We start from the raw sequence: 22,951 nt of genomic DNA, 5'->3' as shown, positions 1-22,951 counted from the left end.
CCTAGTACGAAAAAAAAAGTTCCTAGTACGGTTGTACCACACACACAAAAATCCCATCATATTCAAATTAGTTATTTTCTTTCTTAATTTGTGTTTTTATTGACGGGATTAGTTTTTTTTTTCCTTTTTCAAAGGGTTGATATATGGGATTAGTTGAAGGTCATACATTTATAATCAGTCAGATATCATTACAAAATTTTAAAAGTATTTATGCGCCACGAATAAGTACTGTGTAAGTTTGTATATCATTAATTTTCATCGACACATATATATGGATGAGAACAGAGGCAAAGTCAAGTTTGGCTATAAAAGTTCAGAGTAAGCTTTTGACTAAAAAACTTGACTCAGAAATGTTTCCTTTTTGAATTGATCGACCTTTTTACATGAACGTATTTTATATATCAATTATACAGTTTCGGCAGATAACGTATTAAAATTCAGCTTTCCATATAGAATTGTAATTAAACCATCTTTCAAGTCTAGATTATATTGTTTTCTCATCCGTTTTTCGTTATAAAACGGTTTAATCTTAAAAGTTTTACATGCAAAACTTGTGGGTTTTTGCAGATAATACTCGCTGATTTGTGGTTATATTTACTTATTAACATGCCAAACGGTTTCAATTTCAAAGTATTTCAAAAACTTTCTTAAAAAATAAAGATATGTAATATATAATTTATTATTAAATTAATAATGTAAAATCATAAATATGGTCCACGAGGCTCACTATTGTGAGGCATGGAAGTCCAGCAGATCTTGCGGGATGGGCTTCTTCTGCCGTACAAGTATTTATCGTTTTGACGATTTTGATTCAAATATTTAATACGATTGGGATATTTTCCATGCTAACTATATGTTAATTAACCTGTTTTTGGTAAGTGATACCTAATAACCCGAGAACTAAATTATTGCAAAATATTTATAGTTAAACCGTACGGAATCAATTTATTGATAATATTGATCCCACAATTAATCGACAAGATTGGAACAATTTACCATATTTACTTATATTCTGTTCATATATAAGGAATTACAAAAATATAACCATCTATAATCAGAAATAAATCGATTTGTACTATTAAAGAAACACATTAATTTGGACGATTAATAGAGAAAAAGAATCATTTTTTTACCAAAAAACGGTACCAAGGATCAAGCCACACTGATATAGCGGTCTCTAGAGATCCACTAGTATATATTGAGACGCATACTATCATCAGTTCACCACTCTCAAGTCTTTACGAAAAGGCACTACAACTCTTTTTTTTATAGATTTCAATTCCAAAAACGTAAGGCAACTTCAGAATAGAAGAAAGAAATGATTTCCACTGTTTGTAGTTTTATAAGGTTAATTTTACTCATAGCTGCCGTCGCAAGTAGCATTGCAGCAGCCGCTTCTATCCCTCTCCCCGGAAGAAAGATCTTTGATGTTCGAAGCTATGGCGCTCGCGGTGACGGCAAAACCGACAATGCTATGGTAGTGAAATTTCTCGTTTTTTGTTTTGATCCAACTAATTCGACATTGATGTTTGTATTTCTTGATGAATTCTAACACGTGTTTGATTTTTTTTTTGGTGTCTTGGTATCGTAGGCGTTTACAAAGGCGTGGAAAGAAGCGTGCGAATGGAACGGATTCTCTAGAGTCTACGTACCATTTGGAACCTTCTACCTCGGTGGCGTAATCTTCACGGGACCATGTAAAAGTCGGATTAGTTTCATCATCAAAGGAACTTTGTTAGCACCTAAAGAAGCTAACGCCATAAAAGAAGAGACGTGGATTATTTTCAGGTACGTTGACTATCTCACAGTCTCAGGCGGCGGTATCCTTGATGGACAAGGAAGCTACTCTTGGCCACTGAACAATTGCCGCGAAACCCCTAATTGCCGGGCTCTACCTATGAACATGGGGTTCCAATTCGTGAGATTCTCAAGAATCAGCCACATCAGATCGATCAATAGCAAAATGGGTCACCTCAACTTCTTCGGAGTGCAAAACTTTGACATCTCACGCATGAGCATTAGGGCCCCCGGAGATAGCCCTAACACCGACGGAATCAAGATAGGTTTATCAAGCAACATGAAGATCGACGATGTTGACATCGGAACTGGCGACGACTGCATCGCGATCTTGTCGGGAACCACTAATTTGGATATCTCCAATGTCAACTGTGGACCGGGACATGGAATCAGCGTTGGAAGTCTTGGAAGGTATAAAGGTGAGAAGAGCGTTCAGGGAATAACTGTTAGGGATTCCATCTTTAACGGTTCGACTAATGGAGTACGGATCAAGACATGGGGTTCGACGAGTACACCGAACTTAGTTTCTAATTTCCTTTACAAGAATCTCCAGATGATTAATGTCGGAAACCCAATCAACATAGATCAACAATACTGTCCAAACTCAAACTGCAACTATGAGGTAACTTTAATCACAACAAAACTAATTTTTAGTTTTCTTGACATGACCTAATTTTTTAATTTTATTATTATTATTGTAGTCTGCTTCACAGATTCAGATACAAGACGTGAGGTACAATAACATTTGGGGGACGTCTACGGACAAAGTGGCCGTAAAGTTACAATGTAGCAAGAATGTTCCTTGCAAAGGGGTTGAGCTCACCGATGTTAGCTTAGTACACAGTGGACCCGACGGTCCAGCCACCGCTTTCTGTGAGAATGTTGGCGGTAGGACACTTGGCAAGATAGCTCCTCCGTCTTGCATTCGTTGATCCGCATTTTGGCTTCATCCTAATTAGTTCGCTGTAGCTTTTTTATATATAAAAAAAAATTAATGGTTTTTGTAACTCTTGGCGCCACTCTGATCATATTCACTCGTTTAGTTTAAGTTAGTCAATTTGGGCCAATTCTAAAGGGTAGTGAATTGAAAGGTTTGGGAAAAGGAATAAGTATTCTAATGAATCCCTTTGTTTACGTCATAATTTTATAGTTTGCAATTGTAATCTTTTTTTTTTTTAATAAAAAGGTTCTCTTTTGTTAAAGTAAAAGGTTTTTTTTTTTTTTTTCTGTCCTCTGAAAAATTCCAAAACAAAGCGAGAGTTATACATAAAGAGAAGAAAATAAAGATAAACTCAAACGATTATGCTGTCTCATTTCTCACTTGATGCTGAAGCCAAGAAGGCCCTCCAAGTGATAGATAAGACTGTAATCTGTCATCCCTTGAAACACTTTTTGCTATTGCCTCTGCGACTGAATTTACAGTACTTGCGACTGATGTGGCCTTCCAAGTCACAAATTTAGAGAGGTTCTCATGAATGTTGCTTAACAAGATACTGAACCGTGGCCAGGCTGATGGATTCTTGATCGCTTCAATGACCATAACGCTGTCCATAGCAAATTCTACTTTAGTAATCTGAAGAATACTCAAAGCTTCTATCGCCCAAGATAAGCAGTGAAGATCCGCTAAGAATTGTGAAGCATGTCCTGGACGTGCATCTCTCGCATGATATAGAACCTGTCCAGCCTCGTCCCGTACAATCCACGCACCGCCTGACAAGTGAGATTGACCATGCCACGAGGAACCTACATTGCATTTAACAAATCCCGGTAAAAGTTTACTTCATTTTCGCTCCAGAATCCCTTGTGAACGAGAGTGACGCAAAGTATCCTCAACGGGTACAACTTGGAGTGCTTGCCATTGATTCCAATCCTCATATGCCTTGGAAACTAAAGCACGAACATCACCACTCTTCCCCTCAAACACAACTGTGTTACGGTGTTTCCATATCCCCCATAGTATCCAAGGGATCGGAGCTCGGATCATATGTGGGATCGTGTCATCCTGTAGCACCATTAACAGATGTTCCCAATTTTTACCCAAATTCACAGTAGAAAAACCCCCAACTGGACTCGGGACGCTAGCTAAGGCAAAAGCATGTCTCGCTATTGGACACACAAACAAAATATGGCAAATGGTTTCTGCATCGAAGCCACACCGCAAACAAGATACATCCCTACTACAGCCACGCGATGCCAAACGCTCCGAAACCGCCAATGCTCCAGACAACATGCGCCGAAGAAACGTTTTAATCTTAGGAACCGTTTTCACATTCCAGACCGTTGCCTTTAGCTCATTGTGTTTGCGACTATTATCATCACTTGGAGTATACAAAGTGGATAAAGATTGCACCAGCCAGTATCCACTCTTTACAGAATACGACCCAGACTTAGTGTACGGCCAAATGAAACGGTCGCCATGTCCATCCTTTAATTTCATTGCTAGAATCCGTTTTGCATCTTCTGGTGGGAATAAAGACTGAACTTTTCCAACATCCCATGTAGCTTGTCCTGGTTCACGCAATGCAGCCACTTTCAGGTTTACCTCAAAGAAAATCTGGGACCGATATGGAGCACGGGGGTGTGTATCAAAAACCCATTTGTCCCGCCACACCAACGTGTTATGACCATCACCCACAGACGTCATCAGTCCTGCTTTCAATAATTCTCGACCATAAAGCAGACTCCTCCACGCATATGATGGTCTAGAACCATTACCATAATCTAAAATATTTGTCTTCCGGAAATATCTACTCTTGTAGAATCTTGCAATCAATGATCCCGGATTACTCAACATCCTCCATGCTTGTTTCGCTAACAGTGCTTGGTTGAAATCTCCCAAATCCTTAAATGCTAAGCCACCTTCTGATTTAGATTTACATAACTTTTTCCAGGCCACCCAGGCAATCTTCCTCTTCCCTTGACAATTACTCCACCAGAATTCACACATAGCACTAGTCAGTTTCCTACATAGATTTTTGCTTAGACAGTAGCAAGACATGGCGTACACCGGAAGCGCCATCGCCACAGCCTTCAAAAGCACCTCTTTACCAGCCAGGGAGAGAGACTTGGCAAACCATCCTTGAAGCCGGTTTTGAAGTTTGTCGCCAATAAAACTTAGAAGAGCTTGCTTGGAACCACTAAAGCATTCCGGCAATCCCAAATACGTCCCGTACCACCTTCTACATGAATATTGAGTGTCTGTTTTACCATGTCTTTGATTGCCTCATCTGTTTTCTTCCCAAAAGTCACCGCTGACTTTGAAAAGTTAATCACTTGGCCTGATGACTTTCCATACAGTTGAAGGCAGTGTATAAGCTCCTCACATTCCTCTCTATTTGACCTGCATATGAACAAGCTATCATCAGCGAAAAGCAGGTTTTGTATCGATGGACAGGACTCGTTAAAACTGAAGCCCGTAATTCGACCTTGCTGTTGACTTCTCCTTAATGCAAACACTAAGGCTTCTGCACAGAGAATGAAAAGAAAGGGAGACATTAGATCTCCCTGTCTAATCCCACGCCCTGGTTTGATAAACCCAAAATCACATCCATTGATCAAAACCGAGAAGGTGACTGATCTCACACATGTCATAATCCATTGAATCCACTGAGGGTGAAATCCCATTTTACAGAACAGCTGCTCTAAGAAGTCCCATTCCACCCGGTCGTATGCTTTCGACATGTCTGTCTTCACCGCAATGAAATCCTTGTCAAACTTCGCATTCGTTTGAAGCGCATGCACAATCTCATGAGCTATTAGGATATTGTCCGATATCAACCTCCCAACTACAAAGGTACTTTGAGTTTCAGACACTAAAGACGGTAGAAACCGTTTCAAACGAGTACACAACACCTTCGAAACAATCTTGTAAAGTACAGAACACAAGCTTATAGGCCTCATATCTGACATTTGCGTGGCATTTATCTTTTTTGGGATCAAACAGAGTTGAGTGTGGTTCCAATCTTGTGGCATAACACTTGAAGAGAAAAAACCTTGCACCTCCGTAATAATGTCAGCGCCAACCACCGACCAGTAACTGGTTGTGTAAAAAAAAAAAAAAAAACCTTGCACCTCCGTAAAAAAAAAAAATATCAAAGTAAAAGGTTTATTTTGTTCTTCTTTCAACCAAACCAAACTACTGTAATAAGTGAATTACACGTGTTGGATAGAATCTGTGCCACTAGACGTTATATCTACTAGGACTGGCTGGTTTTGATATTTTATTGGGTTATATCATTAAGCTCATTGCGGCCCATTATTAATATTATCAATCTACCGTCAAAGTAAAAGAAAAAAAAAGTTTTTATTTGATTGGAGATTTTGCTTTAATTAGTTAGACTCATTTTAGTAAAACAGTGTTTTGGGAACTTAGGGTAATCATTGACTTGGTTTAACAGTTGAATCTGATCTGTATATATGTTGTTATTTTGTATTGCTATTTGCTAGTGTGTGCGTGCGAATATCTTTGCTCTGTCTTTGAGCCCTTAAATCTTCTAATTACATAGAAACAAATTTAGCCTACAATGGGTTGGTCCAAGTTATACAAGGAACTTTACTATAACATCAACTTATTGAGAAACTTAAATAATAAATTACAAAAAAACACTATGATAGGAACTAACTAAATATTGAATATAGTCATTGGTTTGGTCATTATATATTCTATAAATTAGACTTATTTTCTTATTATTAAAAATTACAATACACATACACTCACCTATCTCACGTACGACAATCAAAAGATTTAGAAAAAATAAATTAAATACTTTTTCAAACAAAAGAAAAACAAAGAAACTAAATAAGTAAATATCGGATGTGCCTGAGTGTCTATTACACTAATACCTTTTTACGTTCGCTAGCACTGCAGCATGGTTTGGTGACGTTCGGATCAATTCGGGTCTAATCCAATCATGAAGTGGTTTGAAGATATTTATCTGATTTTTTTCAAGATTACTAAACTTTCGTAACAGCAACTTCATTATTTTTGAATTAAAAATATTCGGGAATTCTAGATTGTGAAAAAATGAAAAACTAATTTTCTCTACATAAATAACAAAAAGCTTTTGGTTGAAACTGTATTTCAGCGAGACAAAACAAGTCCCATTTTTTAAAAATCGACACATAATTTTTCGAACTTACAAAACTGAACTTGTTTTTGGACGACTATTTTTTGTTTGAAGTGTATTCTATATATAATTCCCCGTATATAAATGTATATGTATAAACTATAGTGCCATAAGGAGATATTTATGTGAGTCTATCAGTCCATGTGAGTAGTTTCAACCACAAAATGATGGACATGATGATCACCTTATGGATGAACGGGCCATCACTCATGACGAAGTTTTCACGTTTTAATTTACACTGCCTGACGAATATATATCTCCATGCACCAATTATTGCTTGTCTTATCAAATCTTAATTCCATGCTATGACTATAATCGTAATTACAAAACTAAACTTGTTTTTGGGCGACTATCATTTAGTCACTGGACAAAGACCCTTGGACCAACTTGTTACTTCAGTTACTTAATCATTGGCTTCTATCATTTCAGTTTTGTTTTTGTCCCAATCATCAACTGATTAATTTATGAATGAAGAGGAGTGCAGATGGAACCGTTTACGTAAACCATATGCTTTATATCCAATAAATGTGCTAGATATATAGTGTTGTTCATTAATCAGAAGATCTGATACGCAGCCGACCTTTGATTTAATTAAGTTGCTAATTATGACATTATTTGGTTTCTTGTATAATACTATTAATTATTGAACAAGACAAACTATTGTTAACTAAACTAATTTGGGTTATGATGTGAATTTAATTATTTAATCAAAATTATCGCAAGAACGCATGTTTCAGATCATTTTATAATTAAAATAAGAGCAATTTGCAACCAAAGATCCGTTAGGTCATAATGGCTTTGGCAGTTTTTTCAGGTGAAGTCGGTTGGTCAAAACTCTCGAATCCTTATAAGACCATAGCCCTATAATACATAGACCTATAATACACATTTTTAGTGTATTATAATAAAATATTACTATATATTTCTATTTTTTATTTTGAATTCAGAAAAATTGTGTATATATATTATTTATTATATACATGCTGTTTTTTTTTTCTGTGTGGAATCTCAATTTTCCACAAAAAATTACCAAAATTTTGTAAACATATATATATATATATATATATATATTATATATGACAATCGAATTTCAGATAAATTTAGTTACTACATTATTTAGCCGCGAAGAACTATATAATTGTGGGCATTATATTAAGTGTTTCATAAAAAAGGTTTAGTAGGTTCAATTAAATAAACAAATAACAAGCAACGACCATGTTACTCATAATAATGGTCTTGCGAGCCAATCATAAAGTTTTTATTGATAACCAAGCCAATCATAAAGTTTGTTAGTTACTAGTTGGATTTATTAATGTTAGACTGTTGGACCGACCGTATCCTACCTTTCAATGGATCTCAGTAAACCCAAAGCAACTATTCATCTATAAACCATTATTTATTTTGTTTTGTCATTTATATATGTGCACTTTTTTCTCATTGGACAATAATAGGTATATATGAATCTTGGGGAAATGGCAGGGTGACTTGGTTTAAGCATGTGCTTCCATGTGGTCACATGAATTGAACCATAATGCATATATATGTACATAACATATTGTAACTCGATAAGATTAATGCGCGTATATACACATACTATATAGTTCAAACTTCAAACCATCCTGATTAGGGAAAACACATATGGTTACTTTTTTCAAAGTACAGCCATAAAGAAGAATAGAGTTTGGTGCTCGAGGTAGTCAAATTACAATTAGTCTAATCACTATCTTTAAACAGAAGATAGTTTCAATTCAAACCTGAGATCCAGTTTAGAATTTGAATGTGGTAAATATTAAAGATCCATGTGTTATTTGTTAGCGAGAAGGTCTTCTCATATATTAGTCTTATCTTTTCATTCATATCCAAAATTTTGTACCAACGATGTTACGAGCAATTACAATATAACTTAAATGATATGTTCTGTTAACTAAGAATGGATTAAAAATGGTTGGTTGATTAATGGTGTAATTAGTGGACTGTGATGCATCTACGATTGCTTCATTTCAAATTTTCAAGTGGATGTTTACTCAACAGATAATGATCCCAACCAACCAACTTAATCTAATCACTCAACCTATTTTTATATAATCGAATCTCTTGTTAGAATATTTCATGTATATATAAGACTTTGTTCTGCATTACCCAATAGTATACACAACAATTAATTTTTTAAAATCCCATTTTTCACTTTAAGACCTGCATTGGTTTTCTTTCTTATCTCGAATATTACAAAATTCATTATAAAATAATTATATAATTACTGGATTCTTAAAACAATACAAAATTTCATTAGAAAATTTAGCGATAACACCATCCACGATGGATTCGGAACTGGAGTGCAGATGAGTTATGGCTACAAAATATGATCAGTCGAAGGAAGAACAACCGAACAAAGCTTTAGCAGTAAACAGAGCGATTCATTAGAAAAGGAATTTATTAAAACATGAAAAACATATTCTCGCTCATTGTGTGTTTAACAAATCATGTAGTATCATAATATCAATTTCTGTAGTCTCACTTAAGCGTGCGAGGAACATTATACATTTTTGAAAAACGATTATAACTTGAATCGTGTTTGGGCACATTATTCAAAACAAGTAACTTGGATCGTGTTTGAGCACATTATTTTACGTAATTCGGTGCTTGTTGTTCTATATTCTTCGGTGAGAACGCAAACATTTCGAAAATTGTTTATGTATGTCACGACAACTGGGAAGACGCCACGTGGTAATGCAACGTAAATCGATTTGATTTGGAGGCGACAACCAATCATCGCCACACTTCCATCAGCAGTGGAACGCTACTATATATAGTTTCCTATTTGTATATTAATCTCCGATGATATTCATATGTATGCATTGTATTGTTGATAAATTAAAAGAATCGATTATCTATATATATATATAATATATTGTTCGCGTGGTTGTTCTCTAACCGGATTAAAGTTTCACCATTGCCGGTCAAAGCAGACAAAAAACACAGGAGACTTTTAGTAATCACACATATTTTGAAAATTAAAATCATAAATAATCACCTGAAACAGTCAAAGTAAAAACTAACACTTCTTTAACCCCCCCAAAAAAAAAACAACTACACTAGTAGAATACGCAAGTTCTTATAACGAAAGATTTCACTTTGTCTTTATCAGCATCTCAGTTGTTATATTTGTTTGTCTTATGTTAAGTGACATAATTACTAACTACACACTTTTCTAAAGAATACAATTGATCTCGAATATTTTCTTACCCTCCAAGCGGTAGATACTCCTTCCATTTCAAGTTGGTTACAAGGCCATTAAAACTAAATATCTCTTAAACTAGTTTAACTTTTCTAAGCAAAATTATCAAACTTGTACAACTAAATTAACGAAAGCAAACTGGGGAAGATAAAGAAGAAAAAAAAAAAAGAAGCTGAAAAGTAAAAACAAATACAAGTCTAGTCTAATCAGATAATTACGACACATGTTAAAAAAAAAAATGACTCATAAAAGACCATGATACCCTTCCATCATCCTTGTATAAATAGAACCTCCTGTCCGAATACTCCCCATCTCTTACAACACAATTATGGGGCAAAGCTTATAATACTTGGTCTCTTGAAGCAGTAAACCAATAATATTACTCAACCCAAAACTAAATAAAACGCAGCGTTTTTAAAAGAAACATCCATCAACCATGGCTTCTACTTCTACAACCTTACTAATTCCTTCTACTTCGACTTATCAATTTCTTGATCCAACTTTCTCAGATTCTTCTTCTTCTTCTTCAAGACTATCGTTTTCTTCAACACTCGGCAACAAGAAACTAACCCGTTGCTCTGTTTCATCCTCATTCAACAAAACATCTCCCATCTCATCTTCTCTCCAATCTCCGACGACATTCAAACCACCGTCTTGGAAGAAACTATGCAGCGATGTGGTCGCCAACCTAATCCCCAAAACTACCAATCACAATCCAAAACTAAACCCTGTACAGAGAACCGCCGCCACGATCTTAGACGCGGTTGAGAACGCCATGGTTTCTCACGAACGCCGCCGTCATCCGCTCCCTAAAACGGCGGATCCCACCGTCCAAATATCCGGAAACTTCTTCCCGGTGCCGGAGAAACCAGTCGTGCATAACCTTCCAGTGACTGGAACATTACCAGAGTGCATTCAAGGAGTTTACGTCAGAAACGGAGCGAATCCGCTTCACAAACCAGTCTCCGGCCACCATTTGTTCGACGGTGACGGTATGATTCACTCCGTCCAGTTCGATAACGGTTCGGTTAGCTACGCTTGCCGGTTCACCGAAACAAACCGGTTGGTTCAAGAGCGAGAATCTGGTCGCCCTGTTTTCCCAAAAGCAATTGGAGAGCTTCACGGACACTTAGGTATCGCCAAGCTTATGCTCTTCAACACCCGTGGACTATTCGGATTAGTCGAGCCGACCCGAGGACTCGGTGTCGCTAATGCCGGTTTAGTCTATTTCAACGGTCATCTCTTAGCCATGTCCGAAGATGATTTACCGTACCATGTCAAAGTCACTCAAACCGGAGATTTAGAAACTTCGGGTCGGTACGATTTCGACGGTCAGCTACAATCAACAATGATAGCCCACCCGAAAATCGACCCGGAAACCCGAGAACTGTTCGCTTTAAGCTACGACGTCGTTTCGAAGCCTTACCTAAAATACTTCAGATTCACATCGGACGGTGAGAAATCACCGGACGTCGAGATTCCTCTTGATCAGCCGACGATGATCCACGATTTCGCGATCACTGAGAACTTCGTAGTGATCCCTGACCAGCAAGTGGTTTTCAGATTACCGGAGATGATCAGAGGTGGTTCTCCGGTGGTTTACGACGAGAACAAGAAATCAAGATTTGGTATCTTGAATAAATACGCCAAAGATGCTTCGTCGATCCATTGGATCGAAGTGCCTGATTGTTTCTGTTTCCATCTATGGAACGCTTGGGAAGAACTAGAAACAGACGAGGTTGTCGTGATCGGATCATGTATGACGCCACCTGATTCAATATTCAACGAACACGACGAAACACTTGAGAGTGTTTTGTCGGAGATAAGACTAAACCTGAAAACAGGGGAATCAACACGTCGACCGGTTATCTCCGAACAAGTTAACCTCGAAGCCGGTATGGTAAACCGGAATTTATTAGGTAGAAAAACCCGGTTTGTTTACTTGGCTTTAACCGAACCGTGGCCTAAAGTGTCCGGTTTCGCGAAAGTGGATATATCCACCGGAGAGATTCAAAAGTATATTTATGGAGACGGGAAATACGGAGGAGAGCCTCTTTTTTTGCCGTCCGGTGACGGAGAAGAAGACGATGGTTACATCATGGTGTTTGTTCACGACGAGGAGAAGGTGAAGTCGGAACTTCAAATCATTAACGCCGTTAACTTGAAGCTTGAAGCGACCGTTACGCTTCCGTCGAGAGTGCCTTACGGTTTCCACGGAACGTTCATTAGTAAGGAAGATCTATTGAAGCAAGCTTAGAGCTAGTTTTAGGTTTTTGCATTTTTTAGGGTTTTATAAATGTTAATATAAGTGATAAGTGAGAGGGAGATCTTGTTGCCTGAGGGATTGTTGTGTATTAGTCCCCGGGAACGAGTCTATTGAATTTTTTAGTTATATGTTAACCCAATTAGAGGATTGACTACAAGATTAGAAAGAAAGACATAAAAATAGTAAATTAATATACTGGTATTTGGTAGATTTGTGTTCATAAATTTGTTACTTGAGCGTTATTATGATCTTGATGTATTGGCGTTATTAACAATATACATACTTTTGTACGAGATCTAATGATACAAACTTTTGTAGCGAAGTTTTTTTGTTTTGTTTTATTTATATATTCACAAAAGGACATTGTTTCGTATGACAAAATGTATCATATAGAAGCTAATGACCCTCAAAATAGCCTAATTAGTTGACAAGAAAACATTAGTTGCAGAAATAGTCAATTAGTTTCAGCAGTAAACAAAGTTATCTAGGTAGATTTATAGTTATATATTCTACTAAAATATAGTATAAATTTAAAGGAAGCTCTAAATTTAGAAGGATTCACAAATATCTCTGTGAGCGGTGTGTGGTAGAGAGAAGCTTCTAAGAAGGAATTTTACATAAGGAAAGTGGAAACCCCAAAAAATATCTCATGTGATCTCTGTTCCTATGAGTGAGAATGGGTCCTATCTTGTTATTTCTGTGCTCGTTCTTTGTCCTCTTGCAATTATCAGCCACTTCTATTTGACTATTTCGGTTCGTTTTTCTTCTGCTTGCAATAATTGGTATTACAAATCATGAAATATAAGAATATACTGTATAAATGTTTAAATGTTATTTATTTGTCTTCTTTAAATGTTTTTTTTTTAATTGTCGCTATCTATTTTTAAAGAAAATTAAACTTTAGAAGCTAGAACACTTTTAATTTAACTATAATTTTTCCTAGTTAAGAAACTGCATTTATGGATCTTATTTTATTTGCCTTTACTTTATTCATGGATTTACGTCGAGGTTGTTGCGCTTTCTAATTTTGGCGCACTGGATACATCTCATAATTTTGACTTTGTGTGATCTTTTATCCTACTTCTATTGGTTCTGAAGCACGTACACGTAAGCGTATGCATAAGCACTCGCGGTTCACAATAGCCAATCAATTGATTCTACTCTTCTAATGCGCAAATGCCTATCTATGTCAAAGAAAAAGAAAAAGAAAAAAAAAATCTATCTTTCGTATATTATGACTTGTTTGGGTTTTGCCGACAAAGAAAAAGACTGATCTCGGTTTAAAATTTTATTATGGATTTATAATTATAACGTGTAAACCGTGTCTTTGTAAAGTAGTTTTTTTTTACACAAAACTTTTTTTAATCATAATACAAATTTTTTGATTGTTAAACAAAATCGCATCAAGATATACAGATTCATACCAATTTCTATAGTATACAGTTTATCTTTAGTTAGTATATTTGCCAAAAATACGTTAGAGTTGCCTCGGAACTTGACGCCTCAAAAAATATTAGAATATAGAAAATCAAGCAATGAGTTTGTAGATAAAAGCTAACCTCACATGCCACGGTGCATATATAGAACGTAAATTCGTTCGATGTTTCTAGATCAAACTCCATTGACTATGGAGACTCTAGAAACATATTCTAACAAACTTCAAATAAAAATAACAATTGTTTCTATCTATCTAGTTTTCTTAATGTGTGGGTGCTTTTTTTGTCAACTATGATGTGTCTATATATATGATGATGTATTATGTTATGATTATAGCATGTTGCTACGTGTCATGAGATATGGAACACAACGCAAGCAAATCCAGGTTGAGTCTTGCGCTATATTCTTCTCTATAAAAACAATATAATGGATAGATCAAGTTATCAGCACTATTGTTTGAGTGACAAATTCCTAATTTAGCTATTATTGATTTATACATACTTACGCTTAGCTATATTATTTACAACTTTGACATGAATACGTACGTTCGAATTACATTTGCTTGTGACATTGATAATATATAGCTACAACAGTTGTTTTTTTGGTGCGAGTTTATACTTGTTTTTGAATTTAAAAGAAAATATGAGGCGTTATTATAAAAGGAAAAAAAAGAAAAAAATAGTTTGGCCATAGGAGTTCTGAAAGGTCAGGTATGGATTGCAAAAGAAAAATAAAAATCAAAAGGACTAATTGCAACTACTATTATAAAAATGATCAGATGGAATTGTTTATAATATGATAAATCTATTATAATTTAAATGCATATAAAAAAAACATTTTATCAAGTTATGATCTTATATATAAAAGTTATATACTGACAGAGATGATAAAAGTAAGGGTTACATTGTTGCAATGATTAGATTTTAAATTAATTTTATAATTAACTAAAGTAAAACAAACGATATACAGTATTTGATTAACAACAGGCATCAACAAAGATACGCAAATAGTACTAAGGATCGAATACGCGGAAGAGTATAAATGGCCATTGAAATTTTACATTTACACGAAATCAAAGGAGCATACAGACTAGAGCTTTGGGACTAATCGTGCCTGAGGAGCATCCCAATCAGTGACAATGTGGTTGCGTGTGATCTCCTTTAAACTAGTGCATCCACTTAGTGCCATTGTGAGTTCGAATTCTTCTCTCATCATCTGTAGCACTTTCCTCACCCCGGCCTCTCCTTCCGCCGCTAAAGAGAACACCACCGGCCGTCCGATCTGTTTCTCAACAAAAGATTAAGAAATCGACGAGAATGAAGAAAATTGGGTTTCTTGTATTCCAAGAATAGTGAATGATACAAAAAAAACTTTTGGTTCTTAGCACTTACAAATATGCCGGAGGCTCCAAGCGCGAGGGCTTTGAAGACATCGGTTCCACGGCGAACCCCACCGTCTAAGAACACTGGAATCTTCCCCTCAGCTGCTTTAACAACCTGAGAACCAGAATAGCAGAATCATCAAGAGGTAAATTACAATAGTAAACTTCATAAATTTGGAAAAGAAGTTGATTTTTAGTTCTAGTTAACCTCTTCAAGGGCTATGATTGTGGCTGGTACGTAATCTAGCTGGCGAGCACCATGGTTAGACACGATGATACCAGCTGCTCCTGCTTGTACTGCCATCCTTGCTGCAGACAAAAGAAAAAGGTAACTTACATTTTTATGGGATTTTGTTTTGTTCCACAAAATGCAAAACACATGAAACTAGTGAAAAAGATGAATGAGGATTTTGTTTTGTTGAGTTTAGGGTTTTCTCACCATCCTCAGCTGTAAGCACACCTTTCACCAGAATAGGCAGCTTCGTGATTGTCTGAAGCCACTGCACATCCTGTATCATGTATCCCAAAGACGATCAATCACTTTATTGATCTGTAATTGTTTCCAAGTGATTGAGATGTATTGCTTTACCTTCCAGCTCAAGGTACGATCAATTTGTCCAGCCACGTAGGATGCTAGTCCTGAGTCATTTGCCTGCAGAATCCACCGAGCATGTTTAGGAAATACTCAACTCACATATAAATTATATAGATGTCGTTAGTTACCTCATCCATCTTGCCAAGGTCAAGACCTTCAAAATTCTTCAAAGTCAAGTAAGGTGGCAATGTAAACCTGTTCTTGATATCAGATTCTCTGCGACCAAGCCTCGGTGTATCGACAGTGAGAGCGATTGCTTTGAAACCGGCTCTCTCTGCCCTTCTCACAAGCTGAGCCACAACGTTCCTGTCCTTGTAGACCTATAAAAACAACTGAATCTTGAAGCTTCTTGATTCATAAGAGAGTAATACAGTGCGGGATGGAGCTTACGTAAAGCTGAAAAAAGCGGATTCCTGGTCCTGTCGAAGCAACCTCTTCAACGCTAGAAGTAGCCCATGAAGATAGTGTCTGCAACAAGAGCTTAATGTCACAACCTCACAGTAGTGGGTGTCCAAACAAGAAAGGTTAAGAGTTCAAACCATGATAGTTCCTGCTGCGGATGCAGCTCTAGCCGTAGCATACTCACCTGAAAAAAACGATAAACGTAAAGATGAGAAACTAGCATGCTCTGTTATTTACTCTGTTCTGTTTCTTGAATTCTTATTATTTACTCTGTTCTGTTTCTTGAATTCTTATTATTTACTATGTTCTGTTTCTTGAATTCTTACCTTCGGGATGAGCCATCTTCTGCATAGCAGTTGGAGCAACCATGATAGGCATAGATATCTTGAATCCCAAGACAGTAGTAGTCATATCAATCTTGCTTACATCAAGTAAAATCCGAGGCCGAAACCTTAAATTACAAGGGATAAAGAAACATGGTTTGGTTTTGATCAGAGAAGCTTTTCTTGATGAAACAGAACAATGGATTAGAGTAAAAAAAAACTATCATCAAAAGCTCACAAGATTCGAGAGAAAGCATTTCTGTTCTCTTGTAGAGTCCACTGATCTTCTGCACCAGAAGCGTAGTAATCGTAGACCATCTTTGGTAATTTCTCCTTAGCGATAGCTTCATACTCGTTAACGTTAGTGATCTCCATCTCCTCTAAAAGTTCTGATCTTCAACTCTCTTAGCTAATCTCCTTTAAAGTATCTGCGAAGATCACAGGGAATAGAGCAAAAGACAATATCAATATTTATATACATCTGAGCAGTTTTGCAGGCATACATGTGTAAGTAAGGAAAAGGATCTGTGAGAAAGCTGACCATGTTGAGGAATAGAAGAAACTTTGGACTTTGGACTTTGGATTAAGCTGCGTTTGTAAACAGAAACTATTTCATATAATGTGAATTTTTCTGCATGAGGACAAAAAATGCTCATTTCTGTGTACTTATTAGATTTTTGAAGAGGATGAGAAATTGGAGGTGAGGATTTGGAAAGGAAACAGAACCACTCGAATTAAGAGAGTTCTTATCCAAAACCAAAACAAACCTTTTCTCTGTTTGTGTGTGTGTAGTTTATTTCCTTTTTCAATATCATTTTGATTCATTTCTCATCCACAGAAGAAAAGTTGAGACCATTTGTAATTTTTTTTCCTTCTTGAATTATGTGATTTTATGATTGACTTTCCATTAATAGTGATATAGGAAAATAGTTATTTTTGAAAATCTTATGATCGTACGAGCATATTAATAAAATATGTGTATTTGAGAGAACACGGTTTTATTTTAGTGCAACTAGACCTGGGCATTCGGTTAATCATTCGGTTTCGGTTTGGTTGTAGTCGGTTTCGGTTATTTTAGATATAGTAATATAGTAACCATTTGGATATTTTAGAAATTTTGGTTCGGTTCGGTTTCTTTCGGTTCAGTTAGTTAAATAGGTAACCATAACTAACATAAATTATATTAAAATTAACCAAATTAACCTAATATAACCAAAACTAACCGAACATAACTAAAATTAACCAAATATACAATAACAAAAATATAAAAAAGGAAAAATTTTGATTCAATTTTACAAAATAGTGTTTAACTTTGTAAATTCAAAATAATAACATTTAAATATATTGATTATTTAAAATATTTAATTGTTTTGAATATAGAAATAATTTATATTTTAAGTTTATTTTATAGTTTTGCATAATATTTGGTATCTTCTAGGTTTTCGGATATTTTGGTTAACCGTTTAATTGTCGGTTCAGTTCGGTTCAGTTTCGGTTAGTTTGGATATAGATTTTACTAACCATTCGGATATTTGAAGAATTTCGGTTCGGTTCAGTTTCGATCGGTTATTCAGTTATCGGTTATTTTGTCCAGTCCTAAGTGCAACAAAGAGAGAAAGGGTGCGAGTGACCATTGGAGGCTTTTAAAAAATATATGAAAAATTTAAAGAGATAATTCATCTTTTTAAAACAGCTACTAAACAAAATCAATATAGAATTCGAAAAACATACTTATTTTCACATTTATTTATTACTACTGGGGTTATGCAGAAAGAAGAAGACTGTGTTTACAAATTACAACTCCGGTCCAGACCCATTATGTAAATTAAGCCCACATCAAATAACCAAAACAAATTCAAGATGTAAGTATGTAACTAAACTAACTAATACAGGAAATGACATAATTTAGAGTTGGGAACGGGGAACCCATATCATATCAGTATGGGATCTCTGTCGCCGTTGTGATCATTGTCGACTGTCGTTGATCTCCAGATAGTAGTAAGCACACGTAAATACAAACAGCTTTACACACTCCCAGTCACATCCACATGTATCTGAGTATCTCGAGAGTCCAATTGAATCCGCCAATGTACGTGTACGTTATTCTACCACCTTCTTCTACCTAGCTAGTGTCTAGAATTTTAGCTCACTTTTCTAAATTCTTGTGGAGTTTTTTGTTTAGTTAGCACGTTTTTCAACTATTTGGACTAGTATGATTTTGAAAAAATAATTCATCGGCTAAACTATTGTGTTGAAAAAGAAAAAATATATCTATTTAAAAAAGCAAATAAATTTGCTATTAAAAGAAAACAGATAAATTTGCTATTATAATACCAAACAAAATCCATTGACGTTTGAAATCCAGATTTGGTACTATGATAATAGAGTCCAAACGAATATTTGCAACTTATATCAGCCTCGACTAACAATCCCATATTCAGTGCACCGCTTAAAATCAAGTCTTTTTTTTTGTTTAACTACACTTAAAATCAACAACAACAATAAAAACAAAAGAAAAGGAATGAAAATCGTAGTATAAAACTACTACTCTCTCTTTCTCTAAATTCATATTTTGAGATATTTTTTTGTCTTACAAAAAATTGATGTTTTATAAACTTTAAAAAATAATTATTAAAAATATTTAAAATTTTGAATTGTTATTAATTTAAAATTAAATAATATTTTTTAATTAAAGAAAAATATATATTTAAATTCAGTAATTATTGTTTTTTAAAATGTGTAAAAATTTGTAAATATGAACATAGAGGAAGAGGAAGTATATACTATTACTTAATAAAATCTGGCCACATGTTTTGTTTTAAAGAGGTGTGTGACGTAACGACTAGAGTAAGCAAAAGATCCTCTTTGGTATCATCATCTATAAATAAATATCTAGAACCCTCTACACTCTCTCTTCTTCATTATCTCTACCCACCAACAAACAATCGAGAAAGACGTACTGTAAAAAAACCTCTCTTTCTTTCTTTCTTTCTTTTTGTGAGAGAAGCTTTAGGGGATCTTCGTAACAAATGGCGAATGAGGTGGTTCTTCTTGATTTCTGGCCGAGTATGTTCGGGATGAGGACGAGGATCGCACTGAGGGAGAAAGGTGTCGAATTTGAGTACAGAGAAGAAGATCTGAGGAACAAGAGCCCGCTGTTGATCCAGATGAACCCGATCCACAAGAAGATTCCGGTTCTCATCCACAATGGTAAACCGGTTGTCGAATCCAGCATTCAGGTTCAGTACATTGATGAGGTCTGGTCTCACAAAAACCCTATCCTTCCTTCTGATCCTTACCACAGAGCTCAGGCTAGATTCTGGGCTGATTTCATCGACAAAAAGGTACCAACTTTTACCTGTTCCCTTTCTAAAAACTGAAACTTGATTCGAGTCTTTTTTTTTGCAAGTGATAATGCTTTGCCCAAATTTTAGGGTTTTGTTACTTCTGCGATTTGGGGATTTTGAAATACTGAATCTTGATTTGAGTTTGTTGTAGTTGAAATCCAAAGTTTAGGTTTTTTTTTTCTTGTTGGACTCATCTTTTGAGCTTTGTTTGGGTCTGAGGTCTGACTTAGTTTGTGGTTTACTTACTCTGTGGAATGGATCAGATGTACGATGCTCAGAGGAAGGTGTGGGCGACCAAAGGTGAGGAACAAGAGACAGGCAAGAAGGATTTCATTGAGATACTCAAGACCCTTGAGTCTGAGCTTGGAGACAAGCCTTACTTTGGTGGAGATGACTTTGGCTTTGTAGACATTGCATTGATTGGTTTCTACACCTGGTTTCCAGCATACGAGAAGTTTGGTAACTTCAGCATCGAACAAGAGTGTCCGAAACTGATTGCTTGGGTCAAGAAGTGTTTGCAGAGGGACAGCGTGGCTAAGTCCTTGCCTGATCCTGAGAAGGTTACCGAATTCGTCTCCATGCTCAGGAGCAAATTTGTACCAGAGTAGATCTTATTTCTCTTTGTCGTTTGGTTCTGATGCTCTCTGTTTTATTACTTTCGTGTGTAATATCTATCTTTAAATAATGCAGAGCATCTGTGAGATGATTTGGGGTGTAGAGAATGTTTGTCTCTGCTTGATTGAGCAGTTTCGTGTGTTTTTATGGGCCTAAGGGTTTGTCCTTAGTGTGTATGCAACTTGATTTAAAAAAGTAAACGGTTTTATTAATGATACGTTAAAATCTTGTGATTTATGTGCCTCTGTAAAGATTGTGTCAACCTATCATAGTTGTCTCTTGTCGTTGTTAAGCTGTGTTCTCTTGTCTTTTTAACTTTGATTTTCTGTTTTCACTAATAACACGAGAGAGAGCATCAGGGTGTGACTCTATGGTGGTCTATGCATCATAAGTTTTGAATTAAGAGTCAATATGAACAGGTTTTTTTTTTTTTTTTAAATTGACTTTTTGTGAACAGGCTTTAAAAAAAAAAACAAATTGACTCTGAAACGACACCATTGATTTTAAGTACTGTACTGGGTTTTTGAGCTTTGATTAAAATTTAAAACGATCGTTAATATCTTGTGATTTCAGTGATTGCGGTATATATAGATTGCAGGATAAACCAGTATTTATTGTACATGATGGGCCTTAATCGTATGGGATGGAAATAAAAGGCCCAAATTAATTGTTGTAACTTGTAAGTCAGTTGGAATCTATGTACATTTACATAAATCTGTAATAGTCACGTTTTTAAAATACTAAAATTAGGGCTGGGCATTCGGCTAACCCGTTCGGGTTCGGGTATTACCCATTCGGGTTCGGGTATTACCTATTCGGGTAAACGGGTTTAGAAAATAGAATCCATTAAGTATTTTTAGATATATGGGTTCAGTTCGGTTTGGGTACTATCGGGTTCGGGTCAGTTTGGGTTACAAATTTTAGAACCCGATTAGTATCCGAACTACCGGATACCCGAAAAAATATAATTAAATTTAAATAAATTTAGTTAAATTTTGACTTACATAACAAAATATTTTAGATATTTTGATTATTTTTGATATTTAGGTATAAAACTAAATGAAATATTCAAAATTATAATCATAATTTTGGGATAATTGCATTATATTAATGATAAATATTATAAATATGTTTATATGTTCGGGTTTGGTATTACCCGACCCTAACTCAGACCCACGAATATTAGAAAATAGAACCCAATAAGGTTTTATAGGTAAACCCGTACTCAACCCGAACCCAGTTTTTTGGATCGGGTTCTGGATTAGGTATTCGGGTACGGTTTTTATGTCCAGGCTTAACTAAAATCAATGAGATATACATCTACCTAACTGAAAGTGAAGTCTGACTGAGTGAGTCTTCAAATAAATCGAGTAGGTGGCCACGTTAATAGTGAGTGACTCAGCAACGAATCAATTACTGGTTTTAACATTTCTCTAAACTCTAAAAATGAGTCTATAGAGAAATTTGATTTTTTTTTATTACTTTTTATGTTTATTGGGTGATAAACCCAATAAATTTCTCATCCATACAATTTTCAATGTGATTTAATATTTTAATATAAATTTATTTGAATACTTGTTTTGTTACTTTGTTTTTGTATATTATCATAAAATTATTAATATTTTTTAGGCAAATTAAATTACTTATTAAATATATTTAACTTGGTTAATTAGTTATATCTTATACTATAGCATATTATCAATAATGTTTTAAAAAAATTATGAATAATAATTATAAATACCAATATAGTTAGTTTCATAATATTAATATTTTTCCAATTCTCATAATTTGTTTAATCATATTAATATTTTATTATATAAGTTAATATTAATTTAAAATAATATGAATATACAATTTATAATTATGCATAATAAAATTTGTTAAATAGATTATTTTATTTTATGATTTATAAAAAAAACAAAGCAACTATTTAATTAAGATTTTATGTTTTTATAGAGCTAATTTATTATAACAAATTATTATAACTTAGGAAGTGACATGTGTCATATGATGAGAGATATCACATAAATTTATATGAAAAAATAATTTTTTTGTTTTTTTTTAATTGTTAAAAAACTCTTTTACATACTGTCTACCACTACACATGGTCTAATTAGTCCATTATTATTTCATTTGATCTACTTGTAATTTACTACCTTATCCAAATTTAACTTGATTTCTATGTTTATAAAAACATTACATTCTAATTTTATATATTAACGTAGAACTTTAATGAGAATTTGTTAGAAATACGTTTTGAAATACCTCTTTATAAAAATACTTTTTTTTAACATTTTAATTTTTGTCCTCTTTTACATAAATACAATATGTTAAATTAATTTTTAGAATTTTTTATTTAGGCTTGTGTTCTTTATTTTTTATTTAGTCATTTTATATATTAAAAATTAGTATTTTTGAAAATGAATA

At 34.9% G+C, this 22,951-nt stretch overlaps 4 protein-coding genes across 4 annotated transcripts; 3 read left to right on the top strand and 1 right to left on the bottom strand.

The window, feature by feature from the left end:
- The first annotated feature begins 1,318 nt into the window (after nucleotides 1-1,318).
- LOC104751738 (exopolygalacturonase-like) lies at nucleotides 1,319-2,742 on the top strand. The gene is made up of 3 exons (XM_010473754.2): nucleotides 1,319-1,477; nucleotides 1,592-2,419; nucleotides 2,499-2,742. The coding sequence occupies exons 1-3, from the start codon at nucleotides 1,319-1,321 to the stop codon at nucleotides 2,727-2,729; spliced, it is 1,218 nt and encodes a 405-aa protein (XP_010472056.1). The 3' UTR covers nucleotides 2,730-2,742.
- A 7,660-nt stretch (nucleotides 2,743-10,402) lies between these two features.
- Nucleotides 10,403-12,717, top strand: LOC104751736 (9-cis-epoxycarotenoid dioxygenase NCED9, chloroplastic). The gene has a single exon (XM_010473753.3). The coding sequence runs from the start codon at nucleotides 10,595-10,597 to the stop codon at nucleotides 12,413-12,415; it is 1,821 nt and encodes a 606-aa protein (XP_010472055.2). The 5' UTR covers nucleotides 10,403-10,594; the 3' UTR covers nucleotides 12,416-12,717.
- A 2,060-nt stretch (nucleotides 12,718-14,777) lies between these two features.
- LOC104751735 (glycolate oxidase 1) lies at nucleotides 14,778-17,448 on the bottom strand. The gene is made up of 11 exons (XM_010473752.3): nucleotides 17,104-17,448; nucleotides 16,801-16,990; nucleotides 16,566-16,690; nucleotides 16,377-16,423; nucleotides 16,228-16,305; nucleotides 15,966-16,157; nucleotides 15,832-15,894; nucleotides 15,682-15,751; nucleotides 15,451-15,551; nucleotides 15,253-15,357; nucleotides 14,778-15,142 (listed from the first exon to the last, which is right to left on the bottom strand). Exons 2-11 carry the CDS (start codon nucleotides 16,935-16,937, stop codon nucleotides 14,951-14,953), a joined length of 1,110 nt encoding a protein of 369 aa, XP_010472054.1. The 5' UTR covers nucleotides 16,938-16,990; nucleotides 17,104-17,448; the 3' UTR covers nucleotides 14,778-14,950.
- Nucleotides 17,449-19,370: 1,922 nt separating this feature from the next.
- Nucleotides 19,371-20,759, top strand: LOC104751734 (glutathione S-transferase U19). Its single transcript, XM_010473751.2, has 2 exons — nucleotides 19,371-19,906; nucleotides 20,173-20,759. The coding sequence occupies exons 1-2, from the start codon at nucleotides 19,592-19,594 to the stop codon at nucleotides 20,515-20,517; spliced, it is 660 nt and encodes a 219-aa protein (XP_010472053.2). The 5' UTR covers nucleotides 19,371-19,591; the 3' UTR covers nucleotides 20,518-20,759.
- The last annotated feature ends 2,192 nt before the right edge of the window (nucleotides 20,760-22,951 follow it).

Source organism: Camelina sativa, chromosome 16 (genome assembly GCF_030686135.1).
Source record: "Camelina sativa cultivar CO46 ecotype springtype chromosome 16, ASM3068613v1".
Lineage (NCBI taxonomy): Eukaryota > Viridiplantae > Streptophyta > Magnoliopsida > Brassicales > Brassicaceae > Camelina > Camelina sativa.
The sequence above is the reverse complement of the archived record's forward strand: the minus strand, read 5'-3'. Positions and strand labels throughout refer to the sequence as shown.

Bases quoted from the DNA above. Each gene is read 5' to 3' on its own strand.
- LOC104751735 (XM_010473752.3), bottom strand. From the start codon at position 16,937: ATGGAGATCACTAACGTTAACGAGTATGAAGCTATCGCTAAGGAGAAA. The intron at 16,691-16,800 runs GTGAGCTTTTGA...TTGTAATTTAAG, and splicing joins AATGCTTTCTCTCGAATCTT to GTTTCGGCCTCGGATTTTAC. The intron at 16,306-16,376 runs GTTTGAACTCTT...CTCTTGTTGCAG, and splicing joins CCGCAGCAGGAACTATCATG to ACACTATCTTCATGGGCTAC.
- LOC104751734 (XM_010473751.2), top strand. From the start codon at position 19,592: ATGGCGAATGAGGTGGTTCTTCTTGATTTCTGGCCGAGTATGTTCGGG. The intron at 19,907-20,172 runs GTACCAACTTTT...GGAATGGATCAG, and splicing joins CTGATTTCATCGACAAAAAG to ATGTACGATGCTCAGAGGAA.
- LOC104751738 (XM_010473754.2), top strand. From the start codon at position 1,319: ATGATTTCCACTGTTTGTAGTTTTATAAGGTTAATTTTACTCATAGCT. The intron at 1,478-1,591 runs GTAGTGAAATTT...TTGGTATCGTAG, and splicing joins GCAAAACCGACAATGCTATG to GCGTTTACAAAGGCGTGGAA. The intron at 2,420-2,498 runs GTAACTTTAATC...TTATTATTGTAG, and splicing joins ACTCAAACTGCAACTATGAG to TCTGCTTCACAGATTCAGAT.
- LOC104751736 (XM_010473753.3), top strand. From the start codon at position 10,595: ATGGCTTCTACTTCTACAACCTTACTAATTCCTTCTACTTCGACTTAT.